Genomic DNA, 20,704 nt, shown 5'->3' on the forward strand with positions numbered 1-20,704 from the left:
CATGCAGGTGCATAAAATGTTTCGAATCTTCAGGAGGATGAGTCAAATTGTTTTAGGTCAGCCATAGTTGTCCCAGAGATGCTTTTGTCAAAAGACAATTGGAGACAACTTGTAGACATTTCTCTTCTCATCCAAGAAGCTTCTTCAGTTCTGACGGAATGGTAGAGGATGGAAGGATTTACTGCAAGGAATATAAATCCTTCCATCGCCCACCATTCTGTCAGAACTGAAGAAGCTTCTTGGATGAGAAGTGAAATGTCTTCATGGAAAAACAAAGTCCAGTTGCCTTTTGAAAAACAGGCATGGAACAACCATGACCTGGATGACTGAGAATCTCCACAGACAATCAGCCACAGCTCTGCAGAACGTAACCTCAGAATGCTTTGGACTTTCTGGGTTCTGGATTAAACAAAATCTGCAGCACAGACCATCAATTCAGGAGTGTTTCCTCCCTTCTTCCCCACTGCTGATGTCCTTGGTTTTGTCACCCAGTCACTTCTGCCCAAACCAAGATCCATTTTATTCTGGGCCCAGATCATATGTTCATGCACAGAATGGTGAATGTACCTCAAAATTACTCTTAGCTATGACTTATCTTTCATCTGCGGGCAAGAAGTCCAAATACTAGATGTATTATTTGCAGTGCATTTGAACCCTATCATTCCTTCAAAGAGATCCATAGAGGTGTCATTAGAAACCAGGCAAAAATGCCAGGTTTAAGAAAGTCCAGATGAAACTCTTAATTTAGAGCTTCTGGATATGGACAGTAAACAGCTGAATAACTCCTCAGAGGCTATTAAGGGAGATGGAATGCAGCAGATCGTCCTCGGCTTACAATTCGTTTTGTGACTGTTCAAAGTTACAACACTGAAAATGACTTATTGCCGTCCCTCACACAACCATCACAGCATCCCCACAGTCAAAATGATCAAAGCTCAGGGGTTTGGCAACCAGTATGTAGTTATGATGGTTGCGGCCTCCCAGGGTCATGTGGTGATGTGATGGTCTGCGATCTTCCCAGGCAAAATCAATGGGAGAAGCCAGATTAATCACCAAGTGATTAATTTAACTGCACTGATTTACATAAAACCACAGTTAAAAAAAGGTTTATGAAATCAGACAAATCTCACTTCACCACTTTGGTTAGCAATGGAAATTCTGGTCCTAATTGTAGCCATAATTTGAGGGCTTACTGTAAGTTGACAGTGAGCAAATTTAAATTCCAGGTCTGTTTTAATATAATATCTAGTTTCTTCTGTAATATATAACCCAATAATAGGATTTTCTTAATGCTCTCACAAATACTCGGCGAGAAAAAGTATAAATGGTGGCTTGGGCTGAGAGATGGGGCTAAAAAAAAAACATACTAAAGTAAAGAAAAAACATACTAAAGTAAAGAAAAAAATACTAAAGACTCACTACATACAGCGAAAGGAAATTAATTTTAATTCAATTTAAATCTTACATGAAAAATCTCTTTAAATTCTATATCAATTTAGGTATTCCCGTGTACACCATGGGGTAATTATATTCAATCCTGGCTCCGCTATGATCAAGTGGAGTTTGGAATTTTTATTTCTCCTGATTGTAAGGCTCAATCTAAAGTCTCGTGGTTATTAAGCTGCCACCAATTGCAACCCAGGAACCATTTTGAGGTCACAAGAAACAAAAGGGTCATCTGAACAGGTCAGAAGAGGCTTGAAGTGGCATTTGAAAGCTCTTCACACACGAAGGCAGTCCCAATCCAGAAAGTAAACACTGCCCAGAGTATCTCCCACCATTAGGAAGACAGAAGAGTCCTTGCGAGGGCAGGGCTGGAGACAGGAAACTGGAGCCCGGCATCGGAATTGGCCAATCTGTAACCAAGACGGGGGTGGGGGGGGGTATAGCAGAAAAGAGACATCAGCAAAAGAATGCAAAACATTGAATTAGCTTGCAACTTTGGGAGAGAGAGAGTGAGACTCTACTTATGATGAGAAAAAGTCTCACAATGTTTTTATACGCTCTATGGCAGTGTTTCTCAACCTCAGCAATTTTAAGATATGTGGACTTCCTATTGGAACAGGACACGAAACTGGTTGAGGGATCTATTAACACTGGACTTAGAGTTAAAACCTGAACTTGTTGGGAATAATGACAGAAAAATACGACAAGGGAACAATCTACCTGCTGCTACACATCCTGACTGCAGCTAGGCTTGCTTTTGCGCAAAAATGGAAGAGCAAGGAAATTCCCACAGAGGAAGAGTTAATACATAAAATATCAGCATATGCGGAAATGGACAGGCTCACAATGATATTAAATGTGGATCAGTTTATTATGAAACCTGGGATAAATTTTACCGCTGGAGGAATTCGAAGAGGACGGTTGGGATTAAAGATGAATGTTAAGATAGAAATATATGTTATTTTAGAATAAGTATTGTATATAAAACTTAGGTGTATATGTAGAGATGAAGAATTGATTGTAAAAAGTGGAATAATCTGATAAGAATGTATATACTGGAATGTCACGTTAAATCCAATGTTTGTTTCTTTTTAACTGTATTATAAATAAAATTTGTAAAAAAAAAATGTGTGGACTTCCAACTCCCAGAATTCTCCAGCCAGCATGCTGGCTGAGGAATTCTGAGACTTGAAGTCCACAAATCGTAACGTCGTTGAGGTAGAGAAACACTTCTCTATAGAGTTTAGCTAAAGAGGGTAGCAGGGTTTGTTTCCCTGTCTAACTAGAAATATATACAGTAAATAGTTGATCCAAGTCTTGGTCCTAAAACCAGTATTATTGGCAGATAGAATTTTTGTATAAATAAATTATGTAAGAAGCAGAGATCTCTAGATTAACTCTAGCCATTCTGACCATCAAATGTGTTTCGAGTGCATTTGGCATGTGGGAAAAGACAGTTGGGGAAATGAAACTTGCATTGAGGGAGAACAAAGTGAGACCAATGATGACATCTGCCCAATTTCAGCCCAGCATCTTCAGAGTCACTCACCAGCTTCATTGTGCTGCCATCCCAAATCTTCACATCCTGGTCGCAGGAGGCAGTTATAATCCTGTCTCCCATCAGATGTAAAGCTGTAATTTTGTCACAATGGATCTAAGGAGGAAAGAAGATAAGCTGGAGTAAATTTTAGCAGTTGCATCAGGCCTAGTTGAACAATAGTAATTGGCAGGATCCCTTGCGTGGATTGCCCTGGGACTACATAGGACAGACAGGGAGGACACTAACCATCAGATTGCAAGTGAGTGATCAGATGAAGAGACCCAAACTCATTGGTAGCCTCACATTGCAAAGAACAAGGACATACATTCAATTTTGCAGCTACTCAGATTGTTGGCCAAGCAGGTATAAAAATAGCCAGAGAAATGATTGAAGCCTGGAAAACAGAGCCCTTGTCAGTCAACAAGGGTGCTGATTTACCACCAGCTTATCAGATATTCAGGAGCCAAGGACTTGACAGCACAAGGAAACCACAGCCAACATCTTAATAACCGGTCTTCAACACCCCAATCAACCATTAAAAATCCACACACATCTAGGCATCACATAAGTACTACACATTGAACAGCTCAATAGCACACATTCTGGTGAGAGAGAAGTTTCCTGAGCATGGGTTCCTGCACGAGTCCAAAAGCTCAGAAGACTAAAGCTCTGATCCTGGTGACTGACCCAAATTGGATCCAGTAACTGGTATCTCTATGTGAAGGAGAACGGACTTTGAATCTGCCCTGGAAGTAATCATTCCCTCCAGTGTCATGGCAAGGGAGTCAGCAAATGGGAGCAGTGGTGTTGCCAATCAGTTGACTGAGCTGACATGACATCAATTCTTGCTCACGTGGCATAACCAAGGAGAGTTGGGCATCCATTTTTCTGAACCTGTCTCACCTTCCTCTTGTGCCAGTCCTTAGATGCGTCTTCCTCTTCCTCTTCTTTCTCCACTTCCTCCTCCGCGTCCTCTTCCTTCTCTACTTCCTCCTCCTTTGCCTCCTCTTCTTTTTCTTCATCCTCATCCTCTGTCTCCTGTTCCTCCTCCTCCTCTTCCTCCTCTATTTGCGGAGTCTGACTCCAGAGAAATCCCTCCGAGTCGCCATATAATAGTAATTTGTCTTCCAAAAAAAAGGGGAAAAGCAGTATTTAAAATGACCTTCTACCCAGTGGTCTATCATCCCTTTGTGTACCTCGCTGTCTCACATCCCTTTACAAATCAGGGACCCTTTTCTCTGAGGTCCATGCCAGATTCTCTTTGCCAAACATATTATTGGATCTTATGAAATTAACCAACCTACTATTGCAGACATGTCAAACACAAGGCCCGAAGGCCGGATGCGGCCCGCGAAGTGGTTTCATGTGACCCACGAAGCCATCCTGGAAACAGTGAGGGAACGGCCCCCACTGCCTTGGCCCTGGCCCAGGCCAGCCGGGAGCCAATGTACAATTTTGTAGTGGCCATCCATGCTGAAGCGCATTCAGTCTTAGCTCCATAAGCCCCCCCCCCGCCCCGCATGGCCTGAGAGGAGCAATGAGACTCCTCCAGTGGACCATGCCTTGGCTCTTGCCCTGGTCCCACCCCCTTCTGCCAGAGACCCTCAGATCCCACTCCTACCCCGGCCACACCCACTCCATCCACGCCCACCCAGTAGGTCGCACCCTCCCTGGCGACACCCACCCAGTCCCCTGAGGGCAACCACAATGCTGATGCAGCCCTCAATGAAATTGACTTTGACACCCCTGCACTATTGAATCCAAAGAAAACCCACCTACCACAGGTTTTACATTTGTAATTGTTCGGTTCAACACTGACCCCGGTGAATTTTTCTTAAAAGAAATAACAAATACATAGCTCCACGCTCTCTGCCCTGGAGGCTAGAAATATCTATTATACTTCTACCATAAGCACAGAAATTGGACATGAATTTTCTTTCAAAGAATCTTGAGCGGAAATAGAAACCAGCATAGCCTCACCTTTGACCAGTCTGGCAACGGTGACAAAGCTTGAAGGCTTGTTCGGTGTCCATTTGACGTATTTAATGAATCTGGCCTTTTTATTCTCACCCAATTTCTGGGGGGGGGGGAAGCATCACAAAACAAAACACAGGTGAGAGAGACCATTTCAGACCCTGAAAATTCACTCAGGTTAACGGCGGATGAAACTCCTCTTAATTAAATCCTAACAAAGTACTACTGATAGTCCTCAAGTTAAAAACTATTTGTTTAATGGCCATTCAAATTTACAACAGCACTGAAAAAAAGTGAGGCTGAGAAACTTTAAGGCTGTTGAATATCCTGCGATATTAAAATGGCGTTGATTCAACAAAAGATTCCTTTTTGTCTCTTTACTGGACATCCCGAAGAGATTTTTTTTCCAGAAATCAATTTCATTTGTTGGAGAAAGGAGATAAGTCAGCTTGCTGATTTGAGAAAAGGTTCTGTGAGTACCTTTTATTTCCCAAATCTGTGGGCTTGAAGCACCTCCCAACCTCTAATCCAGTGGTTCTCAACCTGTGGGTCGGGACCCCATTTGGGGTCGAACAACCATTTCACGGGGGTCACCAAACAACGCAGTCCGCCATTTTTTCCCCCTTTTCCTTAGCTGTGCTACTCCCTTTTATTCTATTGGCTTTTGAAAGCCAATAGAATAGACTCTCTTGAATAGAGTCTAATTCTATTGGCTTTCAAAAGCCAATAGGAATTGTCCAGGCTGTCTCTGCCTGCTGAGCCCGCCAAAAGTCCCATTCTGCAAACGGTGCTGCACCAGTTGAGTAGTCCTCGACTTACGACCGGTTGAGTAGTCCTCGACTTATGACCGGTTGGGGGTCGCGGCATTAAAAAGGTTGAGAACCACTGCTCTAATCAATTCACACAATGTGTTAAGCTCACAAGGGTCAACCACTGGGTTTCTACAACATTTTGATCCAAATCCAAATAAATCAAACAATGGCTTATAGCACAGGGGTGAGGAACGATGCCCCTTTTATGGCTTGTGGACTTCAACTCCCAGAATTCCTGAGCCAGCCATGCTGAGGGGAAAGGGAGAGGTTTCCAAGCTGAGCCGTGCTGGCTCAGGAATTCTGGGAGTTAAAGTCCACAAGTCATAAAGGAGCCATAGTTCTCTGGCTAACGTGGTGTGTGAGGATTCAGTCTTTGGAAGGACTTTCATTTGGTCAAATCTGGCTCACCATCTTCATCAAGCCTGGTTTCTCCATGGTGTGCCACACATGTAAGACCTCCTCCCGTTCTTCATCAGATGGGGATATATTAAAAGCACTATGATCATAGTAACAACGTGAAAACATATCTCTGCAGGGAGAAAGTCACAATTAGATAGAGTCAGGGGGGGAAAAAAACCCTTCTTCCATCTCATCACCATCCATGGATATCTTACTCACGTGACCTTCTGGAAACTCTCGTCTCCAGGCTGAAGGATCAACAAGTGTCCATCACTCAGCCCACAAACCGAAGTGCCCAGAGAGGGGAGCGTCCCCATACACAACACAGAGACTCCTTTGGTTTGCCATAGTTTTCTCCTACACGTCAAGCTAAGCAAGAAGGAAAAGACAAATAGTAGTAGTAGTAGTAGTAGTAGTAATAATAATAATAATAAAGTTGGAAGGGACCTTGGAGGTCATCGAGTCCAACCCCCTGCTCAGGCAGGAAACCCTACACCAGTGATGGCGAACCTTTTAGAGACTGAGTGCCCAAACTGCAACCCAAAACCCACTTATGTGTGGCCAATTGGGTGGGTGTGGCCTGTTGGGTGGGCGTGGCTGCGGTGGTAACAGCAGATTGGGTGGGACAGTCAAAAAGTTCAATCAATCAATTCCAACTTTGCAAGATCTTTTTTTTTCCTGAGAGAAGCTGAAATTGATTGATGGATTGAATTTTTTTTTTTTTGCACACGGCGGCGAAGGCCTAAAGTGAAAAGGTTTTATAAAACCCAGCTGAAGGCCTAGGACTGGGATGACAGCATGCGTGCCCACAGAGAGGGCTCTGAGTGCCATCTGTGGCACGCGTGCCATAGGTTCACCACCACGGCCCTACACCATTTTGGACAAATGGCTGTCCAGTCTCTTCTTAAAATACTTCCAGTGTTGGAGCATTCACAACTTCTGGAGGCAGGTTGTTCTAACTGGTTAATTGTTCTAACTGTCAGGAAGTTTCTCCTTAGTTCTAGGTTGCTTCTCTCCTTGATTAGTTTCCATCCATTGCTTCTTGTCCTGTCTTCAGGCGTGTTGTGGAAACTCAATTGATGAATGAAGGTTAGGCTCAAAAGACTTAACGAATGACAAGAACCATCAACTACCCGTATTTCCCTGAAAATAAGACCCGGGGGGGGGGGGGTTGCCTCCAAAAGAGGTCTTATTTCTGGGGGGTTAAACAGACTCCAAGCAGTGACCTGCATACAAATCCAGGAGAGAAAGGGATGGACAGTCACCCCCATGGTGCTTTGCCCAATCTTACCTAACTGCCTTGACATTCTGTGTACTGTCACTTATATCCCAAAGGCTGATCCCATCGCAAGCCACAAGGATTGTATGAGAAGAATGGAAGCCGAGAGCACTGATGCACTGGGGCCCAACCTGGAAGTTGATTTTAAAAAAACAGGCATCAACTGAAAGCAGGCACTTAAATCCATTTGCAGCTCCTGGCCCAAGTCCCAAAAGGTGCTGTTCTCCAAATACATTTGAGGACACAAGTGCAGAACACCTGCCCTACCTTTGCCATCCCCAAAAGCTCTCCTCCTTGCCAGACAATCAGGTCACCGTGTTCGCCACCAGAAGCAGCCAAGTTCCCACCAGGTGACCAAGCCACAGCTGTGACAACACCCTGGTGAGGAGGCAGGTGTTCAGAATCACCTGTTGTGGAGAAGGGAAAGAAAAATATAAGTGAAGTCCTCGGCTTACGAACATAATCGAGCCTACAAATTATGTTGCTAAGCATGGCAGTGGTTTTTTCCTATTTTGCAACCTTTCTTTGCCACTGTTGTTACGTTAATTGCTGATGTTGTTAAGCTGAGGACAACTGGTAATCAGGTGATGCTTCACACCCTCATCCTACATCTCTGCCTCTGTTTTTTGTTCTTGTTCAATCCACAGAGTTTGAAAGGGTGCAAGGCTTTTACGGGACCCATCTACTTACCATCGTTCTTAGGAACTGCCCATATGCGGGCTGTCTTGTCTTTGGAGATGGTCAGGAAAGACGATGAGGTAGCAGCCGCTGCACAGACAGAAGCAGAGTGTCCAAACAGGACTTGAGGTTGTTCAATCTGCAAATCACCAGAAAGGCGTTAATGAAAACCACGGGATGAGAGGCATTATGTGGAATCTGTATTTCCATATTGAATTTGTCCTCTTGCACGTTCACGCTCATGCGAGTGAAAAAATGGGGAGAAATAAATAAATGTTTATGTATGTATTGTATTTAAAATATTTATATGGTTACAAGTAACTTAACTTTGGGTAGCTGACAACAACAATAAAAATCCCAAACCAGTAAAACCAAACTTCATCATTTCAACCAATATTTTCTAATGCATCAATGTTACAACTCTCAAGTTGTAACCTAATTTTATTTCAGTGCCTGGAAGAATTGATCCTATTATTTGTACTGTGCAATCAAGAATTCAAAGGGACTGAAACTGACAAAAAACTTAGTTGCAGTGAAAATATGATTTATTTATTAAATGTGTATGGCTGCCCATCTCATGACAATAATTCTGGCCAACATACAAAGTTAAGAACAATAGTTTAAATAATACAAATCGTAACGTCCAACATCACAAAAACACAATTCCAATTTACAAGAAAACGTTAAACAGAGAGCACTTGCTTAACCTCACCCAAATGCCCGAGGGAACAACATCAAGTGCAATGTTTTCAACCTTGGCTACTTGAAGAAATGTGGACTTCAACTCCCAAAATTTCTCAGCCAGCTCATGCTGATACTTATTTATCATTTTTACTTTGAGGGAGGTAAATTCCATTTAGCATCTTCTGGATCAGTGTTTCTCAATCTTAGCAACTTTGTGGACTTCAACTCCCTAAATCAGTGGTGGCGAACCTATGGCACGGGTGCCACAGGTGGCACTCAGAGCCCTCTCTGTGGGCACGCACACCGTCACCCCTAGGCCTTCAGCTGGGTTTTATAAAACCTTTTTGCTTTAGGCCACAGGTCGGCAACCTGCGGCTCCGGAGCCGCATGCGGCTCTTTGAGCCTTCCCCTGTGGCTCCCAGCCTCCTCTGCCTTTGCAGAGAGAGACAGAGACAGAGAGAGGCAATTGCGCTTCCCTGCTTCTCTCTCTCTCTCTGTGTGTGCGTGTGTGTTTGTGTTTTTGTGTATGTGTATGTGTAAAAGAGAGTGTACTCACAGTGTTCTCCGAGGAGCTGAAAAGCTTTCTGGGCGGAGCTCCTCCCTTTGCTGCGTCTCTGCAGGAAGCAGGAAGCAGGAAGGGCAGGAGAGAGCTAGCTAGCCCAGCTAGGCTGACTCAGGAATTCTGGGAGTTGAAGTCCATGAGTCATAAAAGAGACGAGATTGCTTACCCCTGATCTTGTTGGACAATAGCTTGAAGCTTGCCAGGTGAGCAGCAGATAGGAGGGAGGGGAGAAAGAGAGAGAGAGAAAGAGAGAGGGAGGGAGGGAGAGAGAGAGAGAGAGAGAGAGAGAGAGAGAGAGTGGGGGAAGAGGAGTGGCAGACCAAGGGCAGATAGAGAGGGAGGGAGGGAGAGAGACGAGAGAGAGAGAGATCCTTTTGACATCTAAAATGAAGATAACACTGCATATATCCTTTTTTTAACCTGTGTGTGTATGTAATTTTATTCTCTTAAAGCATTCTCTTGGTGATCATTGTTTTAATAGTATGGATATTCCCAAGAGTCATATTTTTACTTTTTTTTAGTGTGTGTGTGTGTGTGTGTGTGTGTGTGTACACACACACATACATACACACGCGCGCGCACACACACACACACACACACACTTATAATAAAGGTAAAAAAGGATATATGCAGTGTTATCTTCATTTTAGATATCAAAAGGGTTTTGCGGCTCCCGGTGTTTTGTTTTTGGTGGGAAACGGGTCCAAGTGGCTCTTTGAGTGTTTTGGGTTGCCTACCCCTGCTTTAGGCCCTCACTGCTGTGTACCAAAAAAAAAAGGTTCAATCAATCAGTCAATTTCAACTTCTCACGGGGAAAAAAAAGATCCTGCAAAGTTGGAATTGATTGATTGAACTTTTTAGTCCCATCCAGTCTGCCGTTACCACCGCAGCCACGCCCAGCCAATGGGCCACACCCAGCCAATGGGCCACACCCACCTGGCACCCAACAATGTATAAGTGGGTTTTGGGTTGCAGTTTGGGCACTCGGTCTCTAAAAGGTTCACCATCACTGCGCTAAACGCACCAGCCAGCATATTGACTGGGGGATTCTGGGAGTTGAAGTCCACACATCTTCCAGCTGCCAAGGTTGAGAAAGGTTGCTGTAATGTCTTGTGGGTTGGGGTCATCTGGATCTCTGGGGGATGTTGTTTCACAGAGCAGTTGCTGCTACAGAAAAGGCCCAATTCCTGGGCCCCACAAGATAACATTCCTTAATGGAAGGGACACAAGAACCATGCTCTTGTGGAAACATACCTGTAACAGGGTACCTTAACTACAAAGACTCATCTAGCTAGATTACTGCTGCATGCTCTGCATGGGGCTGCCTTTGAAGACTATAGTACTCAGAAGCTTCAAGAAGTCCAAAGTGCAGTATTAAGCAGAGATAGAAGATTGAGCATCTTGTACTAGACTACAACTACTACATTTGTAACCAGTTTGTTTCTCCCTCAAGTCGTACTTGGCTGAAGTTCCTCATACCTATAAGAACATCCATCTTCTCCTCAGATTTGCTCCTCACCCCACAAATTCTTACAGCAAGCAATTACTAAAGGTTTCCCCACCCTATGTGACGTCAAGGAAGGGTGAGCTGAGAGCTCCGATGACCTAACTTTTCTGGTGCTGCCAAATATAATGGAAGCACATGCTTCCCTGGCCTCTTGCAAATTACAACCAGATTTTTCCACTGAGTGTTTGGGCTTTATGATGTGTGGGTAGCTTTTAGTTATCTATGCTTTGCTCCTGATTTTACTATACATATCCCCTTGTTTTTGTAAAAGGCTTCCAATGCCACAGGAATGGGCAATGGAGAAAGCTGTGCAATAAGTAAGTAATAAAAAGCTTGTTTTATTGGGGATTCTTAAACAAAGAAAACAAAGATTCCCCTCCTTCCTTACCGTCAAGGGCCTCCAAATTTTCACAGTGCCATCAGCACCAGCTGCAGCCAGCATAAAGTCTTTCTGCCCTGCGGAGGATAAAAACGAAAGGTTTTCATACCAGCTCTACAGTGGGTAACCAATGGGAAAGGCCCATCCAAATATTATGAATTGCTCTAAATACAATGAAGTGTCCTATTTAATTCCTTTAACGCCTCAACGTCACTGCAAGGTTATTTTTATTTATTTCTATCCTGCCTTTATTATTTTTACAAATAACTCAAGGCGGCGAATATATCCACCACACTTTTCTCTTCCTATTTTTCCCTACAACGACAATGCTGTCAGGTGAGATTGAGAGAGTGGGACTGGCCTAAAGTCACTTTGCCAGGTATCCTAGTCCTAAAGCAAGACTAGAACTCACAGTCTCCTGTTTCTAGCCTGGTGCATTAACCACTAGATCAGTGGTTCTCAACCTTTTTAATGCTGCGACCCCCAACCGGTCGTAAGTCGAGGACTACTCAACCGGTCGTAAGTCAAGGACTACTCAACTGGTGCAGCACCATTTGCAGAATGGGACTTTTGGCAGGCTCAGTAGGGCAGAGACAGCCTGGACAATTCCTATTGGCTTTTGAAAGCCAATAGAATTAGACTCTATTCAAGAGAGTCTATTCTATTGCTTTCAAAAGCCAATAGAATAAAAGGGAGTAGCACAGCTAAGGAAAAGGGGGAAAAAATGGCGGGCTGCGTTGTTTGGCAACCCCCATGAAATGGTCATTCTACCCCAAATGGGGTCCCGACCTACAGGTTGAGAACCACTGCACTAGATCAAACCACTAGATCAAAAAATGTAGTGTTTCTGTGTGTCTATCTCTGGGCTTAACAGAAGATGGCCTGTCCAAATTAAAGTACATTTTAATGTATATTTTCACAAACGGGAAGCATCCTCTGCATCAAAATTAAACCCCGATATAAAGATATACACAACCAAAGATTCATTTGCATTACAGGGTAAACAATGCAGGCAGGAATTTCACATTCCCCACTTCCAGATTTCCAAAACAGAGTCACATTTTTGCAAAACAGTGCCAAGAAATTTCTTACATGGATCCCTGAAGCCAGTGCAGTTGTTGGTCTGACTCGGGTGGGCCAAGAACCGAGTTTCTTCCACTCCCTGGAGGTTCCATGTTATCAGCAGCCCATCCCTGCCCATGGAGATGACATGGTCTTTCTGTACAAGGATCCAGAAAGGGAAGAGTTCAGAGGAATGAAACGAGAAGCATGATCAGGCATAGTTACAGTCATGATATGTGTAGCAACTGCTCTGTGGGAATGGCTGGGAACATCCAAAAAGTCTTGAAGCTGGCTGCAACACAGAGATTTTCCAAATGTGCTACCCTTCAGAGCTGTGTCTCTGGCAATTTCTAGTTATCAAGTCATGGTTGTCCTAATGGTGCTTTTTCAGGAAGCAACTGGGCTTCCATGTTTTTCTTTGAAGATGTTTCGCTTCTCATCCAAGAAGCTTCTTCAGCTCTGACTGGATGGTGGAGAATGGAAGGATTTATATTCCTTGCAGGCAGCTGGTCATTGGCATTCTTTTAGAGTCGTTGAGGCCATTTGGAGATTTACCTGTATCCTCAGGGTCATGACTTGGATGATTGAGAATCTCCATGGACATTTAGCTATGAACTCTGAGATGAACACCCTTCAAACGGTGCGGGAGTCTGAATGGATTTCCAGAAAACATTGCAGACTACAAAAACCATTTGCGCTTCACTTTGAGATGCAATCAACACAGACTCATCCCCAACAGCCTGTGCCTGTCTTCAACACTAAAGAGAAACAGGGCAGAAAACATCCTGCAGCCAAAAAGGCTCCACACCCATTTGCACTATTCAGGTGACCCTGAGGATCCAGGCAAACCTCCAAATGGCCTCAATGACTCTCTAAAACAGACATGTCAAACACAAGGCCCGGGGGCTGGATGCGGCCTGCGAAGTGGTTTTATGTGGCCCACGAAGCCATCCTGGAAACAGTGAGGGAACGGCCCCCGCTGCCTTGGCCCTGGCCCAGGCCAGCTGGGAGCCAATGTACAATTTTGTAGTGGCCATCCATGCTGAAGCGCATTCAGTTTTAGCTCCACAAGGCCGTCTAGAAACAGCGAGGAACCAGCCTCTGCCGCATTGGCCCCACCCCCTGGGTGAATGCTGGGGAGGTGTCACCCTTTGTGAGGAATGAAGAAATGGACCATACCTTGGTGCTTGCCCCGGTCCCATCCCCTTCTGCCAGAGACCCTCAGATCTGTCCCACTCCTGCCCAGGCCCCCACAGGCACCCTTGATGCAAACGATGTAGAGCTGGCCATGCCCACCCAGTAGGCCACACCCACTCCATCCACACACACCCAGTAGGCTGCACACCCCCGGCCGCACCCCCCGAGGGCAACCGCAAGGCTGATGCGGCCCTCAATGAAATTGAGTTTGACACCCCTGCTCTAAAAGAATTTCCAATTCTAAAGTCTTTGAGCTTCTTTACAGAGTTCCCAGTGGGTTCCTTTCTGAATTCAAACTCCCTCACTTTGTTTTGCAAATCGCCCAAATGCCTTTTTTTGCATGAGAAGAAAAAAAAAGGGGGGGGGACGAAAGACATATTTAGGAAAGAATCATCCTTTGAAAATATTCCACCTTAGGCTTACCTCAGTTGTAATACCACAGATTGGGCTTTGGTGCCCCAGGAATTTCTGGATACACTCGCTATTTGTAGAATCCCAGAGACAAACGGTACCATCATGGGAGCCGGATAGCTGTTGCCAAAGGGACAAGGGTCAGAGAGAGGAGTTATAAATGCAGAGAGAGAAAAAACTTTAGAACTATAAAGGTAAAGGCAAAGATTTCTCCTGTTCAGTCATGTCTGATTCTAGGGGGTGGTTCTCATCTCAATTTTCTAGCCAAGGGAGCCAGCCTTGTCCAAAGACATTTCCATGGTCATGTGGCCAGCATGACGATATGCTGAGGGGCAAGGAATGCTGTTAACTTCCCACTGAAGTGGTACCTATTTATCTACTCGCATTAGCATGCTTTTGAACTGCTCGGTTGACAGGAGCTGAGGCAAGTAACGGGAGCTCACCCCATCATGCGGTACTTGAGTCTCGAACTGCCAACATTGTCTTAATTGATAGGCCACCAGACTGAAAACTGAACAAATGGATGGTTCATCAAACAAATCAATCAAGATTTCTCATTTAAGACACAAAGAACCGGGCTTCAACGATCCTATTTTTGACACATTATGAGGGGAGCCAGCTCTCTGGAGAAAGCTGTGTGGCCATTGAGAGTGGCTTGAAGGCACATAATCAGTCAGTCAGTCAGTCAGTCAGTCAGTCAGTCAGTCAGTCAGTCAGTCAAAAGTTATGCTATTGCCCACATGAGGATTATCCAGCCTTTGTCATCCTTTGAAAGCATGTAGATCAGTGTTTCTCAACCTTGACAATTTTAAGGCATGTGGACTTCAACTCCCAGAATTCCACAGCCAGCAATGCTGGCTGTGGAATTCTGGGAGTTGAAGTCCACATGCCTTAAAATTGTCAAGGTTGAGAAACACTGATGTAGATGCTCAAAGGAAACAGAAGCCACAGGGTTTACCTTATCACAAAATGGCTCCCAGAACTGATAGGTGGGTAGGGGCTACTGCAAGGAACCCATAATTGGTTGTAAGAGCAGGCAGACCGCCAAGTGCCCAATATTTTTCACATGACCACGGGGGCGCTGCAGTGGCCATAACTTCGGGTACAGTAAGTCCCTTTGTTCAGCAGTGGCCTAGCTTCAAATAGTCGCTGAATGAACGGTTGCACGTCAAGAACTAACTGTAAGTGACTAGAAAGAAAACTTTTCTGCTTTTCTCTCTTTAAGCCCGTAGGAGAGTCAACTTTATTTTTACTTAGATGATTGCACCCTGGTCCTTTTCCCTGAAAAAGGAGATACAGTTCTGCTATATAAGCAACCACTCACATCTTCTTGGGTCTGAAAATGTGTCCTAATTTCTTTCCTTTTTTAGCCTTGCATATTTCCATTTTCCTCTGTTTTACTTTCACCTGTCTGCTGGTCTTATGGCCATAATAAAAATGTGATGGGTCTGAATAATGATAACATCTAACACTTAAATGCTCCACAATTAATGCAACAACTGTCAAGGCCAGAGGTAGGCAAACTTGGCTCTTTTATGACTCGTGGACTTCAACTCCCAGAATTCCTGAGTCAGCATGGCTCAGCTTGGAAACCTCTCCCTTTCCCCTCAGCCTAGCTGGCTCAGGAATTCTGGGAGTTGAAGTCCACGAGTCATAAAAGAGCCAAGGTTGCCTACCCCTGCTCTAGGCAAATCCAGCCACCCAGCAGACATCAATGGTAAGAAAGTGCTGCCTCTTTGATTGACTCAGAGGAAAGTTCCCATCTGTCACACATTTTATTTTTTTTTAGATTTCTATTTTTAGAAACAACTCAAGGCTAGGAACATACCTGATACTCCTTCCTCTTCTTATTTTCCCCCACAGCAACAACCCTGTGAGGTGAACGGGATTGAGAGAGAGTGATGGGCCCAAATTCACTCAGTCAGCTTTTATGGCTAAAGCGGGACTAGAACTCACAGTCTCCTGGTTTCTAGCCTGGCTCTTTTTTCCTACTGATTCACAATAGTGGGCTTGCAAATGCTACTTCAGTGGCCACTAAGTGGTGGGCCATCCCTTTGACAATGACAGAAACTAACCCATCCCCACCTCTGCCTTGGAGACTCTCCTCCCCAGAAGCTCAGAAGTGCATGCTCTGGGCATTTCTCCAAACTCACCAACATGGTGCCAATCCAAGCACAGCTGGAAATCCAGTCCTGGTGACAGAAAAGCAGGGTGCACAAGAGAGACGGAGTCTTCTGAAGAGGGTCCCTTACATCCCATAGAAACAAGGCCTGAGATTGGGAGGAGATGCATTCAGTGCAAAGGAAAGAACCACAGCAGTTTTTGCCCTATTCTTTCCTTCGTTCTACTTTCTTAGGCACCCATTTTTCACAGGTCAGAAAGATTCATACGTAGGCTACAAAGGATAGCGGGCAGGTGTGCAGGTGAGCAAACTACTCCAGCAGACATTTGTGAGGAGACAGAGCCTGCACAACTGATGAATGCACCAATCTTCTTGTTCTGGAGTATCGGGGGGCAGGTTGGGTGTGACAGGGAAGCTGTACCCCAGAAGCTCATCCCATTTCCTTTGGGACCTGATAAAAGTTCTTCTGCCCTTGGGTGACGGTCATCTGACAGCCTTACCCGGTCTTTGCTTCCAGTAGCAAGATAGTTGCCGTCAAGGCTGAAGGCGCAACAGGTCACCCCAGAAGTGTGACCACGGAGGATGGAGAGTGGTGAGGTGCCAGCGTCCAAAGCAGAGCCTAGTCTCAAGGTCTCTGAAAGCCACAGCCCAACGGTGAAATCCTCTGGAAAAAGATATATATATACACACACACACACACACACACACACACACACACACACACACACACACATATATATACATATATATATGCATAAAAATATAAATATGTAAGAATATAAATATGAATATTATATATGTATATATGAAAGTAAAAGTGAAGAGAAATCAAAAGGTTTGAAACTTAACGAGGTTAAAGCAACATATGTCTTTTAGTAGTTTCACAAAACGTGGCCACCTGAATTCCTTCAACATCACCTTGCTCTAGCTAGCCCAACAACCATCTTGATATTGATATTTTAAACTAGATAGATAGATAGATAGATAGATGGATGGAGGGAGGGAGGGAGGGAGGGAGGGACGGACGGACAGACAGACAGACCTTTATTGTTATTTTTTACTGTGGGCACAATGGCACACGTTAAAAATGTAATTTAGTAGCTTGCTCTCAAAGTGTACACATACATAACACACATTTAAACATACTATATACAATATATGTATAGACCTATACCCTTACATATACGTAACATATAAATATTAATCACTGTCCATCTTGAATACATAATGGAAAGAGGAAGCTGTATACAGTTCACAAGGTCAATACTGTATGGAACAAAACTGTGACTAAATCTGGATGTTCTGCTTTGGACACCATGAAGCTTTAAATCAGGGCTCAGGGCTCGGTCCTGTCCCCCCTCCTTTTTAACATCTACATGAAACCGCTGGGTGAGATCATTCGGCGACACGGGGTGAGGTATCATTAGTATGCGGATGATACCCAATTGTATATCTCCACCCTGTGTCCTTTCAGTGAAGCAGTCGACGTGATGTGCCGGTGCCTGGAAGATGTGAGGGTCTGGATAGGGGTGAATAGGCTTAGACTCAACCCTGACAAGACCGAGTGGCTCTGGGTCTTGCCCCCCAAGGGTCATCCTGATGGTCCATCATTAGTCCTGGGGGGGGTAAATTTACCTCCCTCAGTGCAGGCACGCAACTTGGGTGTCCTCCTGGACTCACAGCTAAATTTGGAACAACATCTATCGGCTGTGGCCAGGGGGACCTTTGCCCAGGTTCGCCTGGTGCACCAGTTGCGGCCTTATTTGGACCGGAGGGAGGCTCTACTCACGGTTACTCATGCCCTTGTCACCTCAAGACTGGATTACTGTAATGCGCTCTACATGGGGCTACCCTTGAAGAGCATTCGGAGGCTGCAGTTGGTTCAGAATGCAGCCGCGAGAGCGATTGTGGGTGCACCAAGGTACACCCACGTGTCACCTATCCTCCGCGAGCTGCACTGACTTCCTGTGGGTCTCCGGATGCAATTCAAGGTGTTGGTTATTACCTTTAAAGCCCTTCATGGCTTAGGACCAGGTTACTTACAGGACCGCATACTGCCGCATAGTTCCCAGAGTCCGGTGAGGTCCCACAGATTGGGCCTCCTTCAGGTCCCGTTGGCTAGACAATGTCAGCTGGCGGGCCCTCGGGAAAGGGCCTTTTCTGTGGTGGCTCTGACGTGGTGGATCAACTTCCCCCCGAGATTCGAACTACTCCCACCTTGCCGGCCTTTAAGAAAGCCATTAAAACTCTCCTGTTCCGGCAGGCCTGGGGTTGATGTCCCCGGGGGGGCCGGGATACGATTGGGACATGCTGTATGAATGCACTTATTTTATTGTTATATTTATTGTTTTAATTTTGTACGCCACCCTGAGTCCCTAGGGATTGGGCGGCATATACATTTTATTAATAAATAAATATAAATATAAATATGGGGTTAAATATAAACCCATTCTACTCCTTTCCCCCTAAGTGGTATTGTCCTTACAAGCACTGCCTCTTTATTGCAAATCTGGGTTGCAAAAACTCAACAAATAAAGGGGGAGGTAATTAAAGCTAAGCATTCTGAACACATCCAGAGACATCTTTTGCAAACATTTCATTCCAGATTCTGTAGCTCATTTCTGCTCCTGCAAAGAGCCTGTCTAGAATTAAGAGGATCAAGCAAACCAACTGACTGCCCGGAACATCAAAGCTGGGATCTTAAAAGTAATCCAGGTGCCATCTATGCCAAAAATAAACCCGCCTGTAAACAACACACCCTCCACGTAATTTTAGCCATACACTTCTCCAGTAAAATCTCTGGAAAGTAAGGTTTTATGTTACCTACAGAGCCAGATTCTTCCTTTCTCCTCTTATCACAAATATGTAAGTAAATGAGACAATATCTGTATTCACCAAAAGAAGACAAGGGAAATCTCTTTCAAGTCAAGTTCGGCTCTGAAGTGACTTCCTAGAGCAATGGTGGTGAACCTATGGCATGCGTGCCAGAGGCGGCACTCAGAGCCCTCTTTGTGGACATGCTCACCATGCCCTGGAAATGGCAACCCTCCCTCTTCAACCAGCCACCCACTAACTCGCCGAGGTCCCACATGGTTGGATGTGTTCTATCCCAGCCTATAGCCGTCCTTGTTAAAGGCACAAGGACCAAACCCCTGTTGATAAAATAGGCTGGAGACTTAAAACAAAACAAACCCCTTTTAATATGGGTGACAAACCTGCCAAATAGTCCATAAACAAAAGCAGCAAAACTCAATCCAAATGGAGGAAATAGTCCACATGAAACACGTTGCAAACAGAAGAGTAGACACAGGCAAGACGAACAGAACAGGATCCCATGAAGTACTTTGCAAACGGTTGCCTTCAGCAACCAGCACCGCCCACACCTCCTCTTTTTATACAGCAGTCCCAAGGTGTTGCCTCTCAGTGCCTTCTCCTTTTTCCCTGGAGTCGTCATATTGACTGCTGCTGATCTACTCTTGCTAATTGCCGGCGTATACGAGCATCAATGTCAGAATCCAATTATATTTCATCTTTAAATTATCAAATATAGAAACTCCCAATTCTGCCTTCTCTGGATTCTGCCATAAGAGGGAGAGAAGGGGGAGAACAAAGGGGCTTTATGGCACTCACTTCCTTCTTTACACTTCAAAGAGCTGAATGCTGAATGTGTGTTTATTGTAACCTCGAAGCGTTAACATACCAAAGGAGGGAAGTTGCCTTTCATGTAGTTATCTGAAGTCTCCATCCAGACGGAAGAAAGAAGAAAGGGAGTGGAATTGTGATACTTGAAACTATAACTGGAAGGCGGGTTGATTGGGTGGGACTACTGGGGAACCCCTTAAAACCTTGAATGGGAGAGCTTGGACCCCAAGTCCTGTCTAGCATGCCTACAACCATTTTCTCTTAATAAAGGATTCCTGTTGGAAGAATTATTCTAAGAGTTCTGTCTTCTTAAGATGCAAAGTGGGGTGGGTCCTTACATTAGACAGGACTTGCAAAATTAATCCACCTGGAAGGAAGACCCTTGCCGGGGGATTTTGCAAAAATTTACCATGTCAGACAATGGAGCAAGAGAGGGGGAAAACTCCCTGGAAAGAGAGCCGCTGACCCAGTTGGAACCTTGCCAGATGTTGGGATCCGAGAGGCCAGATTCCTCAGGAGAAGAAGTGGTGGAGACACAGGACCACAAGCCTCGCTGGTCGATGGGCGTTGGAAAGAAAAGTGAGTGGGGAAAGGAATCAAGAAAGGTGACCCTGAGACGGGGGACCAAGCAACCAGAATGGAAGCAGGAGATGGAGAAATCCCTGCACGCAAGTGAAGAGGGAGGAAGCTGGGCACCGTACTCAGACTGGATCCTAGAGAAAGCTATTGACCTGATGAAGAGAACTCTCAGCTCCCTAGGAGAGGAGAATACTGAACCCTACGGCCGCCCCAGTTCCTGGAGCCGCAAAGGGAGAGACACCGAGGGGGACATGGAACCTGCAACCCCAGGGACATCTACTGATCCAGGAGCTCCCACCCCCTACCGGACCACAGATGGCAATCTGGACGGAAGGCACTACCACCCACAACAGAGGCACCGATCCATTCCAAGACGTCCACCATTGGAAGTGAAATTCAAAGGGGAGCCAACACGCTTGGGGTTTTTCCTA

General features: G+C 45.0%; 2 protein-coding genes across 6 annotated transcripts in view; one reads left to right on the forward strand and one right to left on the reverse strand.

Moving 5' to 3' along the window:
- PARP2 (poly(ADP-ribose) polymerase 2) overlaps nucleotides 1–8,135 on the forward strand; it is a 36,523-nt gene extending 28,388 nt beyond the window's left edge. The window contains exon 19 of the mRNA XM_039350110.1: nucleotides 8,098–8,135. Within this exon, the coding sequence (XP_039206044.1) occupies nucleotides 8,098–8,104 (7 nt within the window). The 3' untranslated portion in view covers nucleotides 8,105–8,135. The remainder of the gene's footprint in view (nucleotides 1–8,097) is intronic.
- Nucleotides 1,424–20,704, reverse strand: part of TEP1 (telomerase associated protein 1) — a 101,204-nt gene continuing 81,923 nt past the window's right edge. For 4 of the 5 annotated variants that reach the window (XM_039350102.1, XM_039350103.1, XM_039350100.1 and 1 more), the window contains 14 exons: nucleotides 16,553–16,716; nucleotides 16,084–16,200; nucleotides 13,943–14,050; nucleotides 12,353–12,479; nucleotides 11,270–11,337; nucleotides 8,141–8,267; nucleotides 7,718–7,857; nucleotides 7,463–7,581; nucleotides 6,391–6,540; nucleotides 6,181–6,301; nucleotides 4,967–5,063; nucleotides 3,890–4,110; nucleotides 2,996–3,100; nucleotides 1,424–1,856 (listed from right to left, as the gene is read on the reverse strand). In XM_039350102.1, coding sequence (XP_039206036.1) covers nucleotides 1,722–1,856; nucleotides 2,996–3,100; nucleotides 3,890–4,110; nucleotides 4,967–5,063; nucleotides 6,181–6,301; nucleotides 6,391–6,540; nucleotides 7,463–7,581; nucleotides 7,718–7,857; nucleotides 8,141–8,267; nucleotides 11,270–11,337; nucleotides 12,353–12,479; nucleotides 13,943–14,050; nucleotides 16,084–16,200; nucleotides 16,553–16,716 — 1,799 coding nt within the window. In that variant the 3' untranslated portion in view covers nucleotides 1,424–1,721. The remainder of the gene's footprint in view (nucleotides 1,857–2,995; nucleotides 3,101–3,889; nucleotides 4,111–4,966; nucleotides 5,064–6,180; nucleotides 6,302–6,390; nucleotides 6,541–7,462; nucleotides 7,582–7,717; nucleotides 7,858–8,140; nucleotides 8,268–11,269; nucleotides 11,338–12,352; nucleotides 12,480–13,942; nucleotides 14,051–16,083; nucleotides 16,201–16,552; nucleotides 16,717–20,704) is intronic. The other variant, XM_039350104.1, reaches the window with a different exon arrangement.

This window comes from Crotalus tigris, unplaced genomic scaffold (assembly GCF_016545835.1).
Source record: "Crotalus tigris isolate CLP2741 ecotype Arizona unplaced genomic scaffold, ASM1654583v1 scf7180000018306.2785112, whole genome shotgun sequence".
NCBI classification, from domain to species: Eukaryota; Metazoa; Chordata; class Lepidosauria; order Squamata; family Viperidae; genus Crotalus; species Crotalus tigris.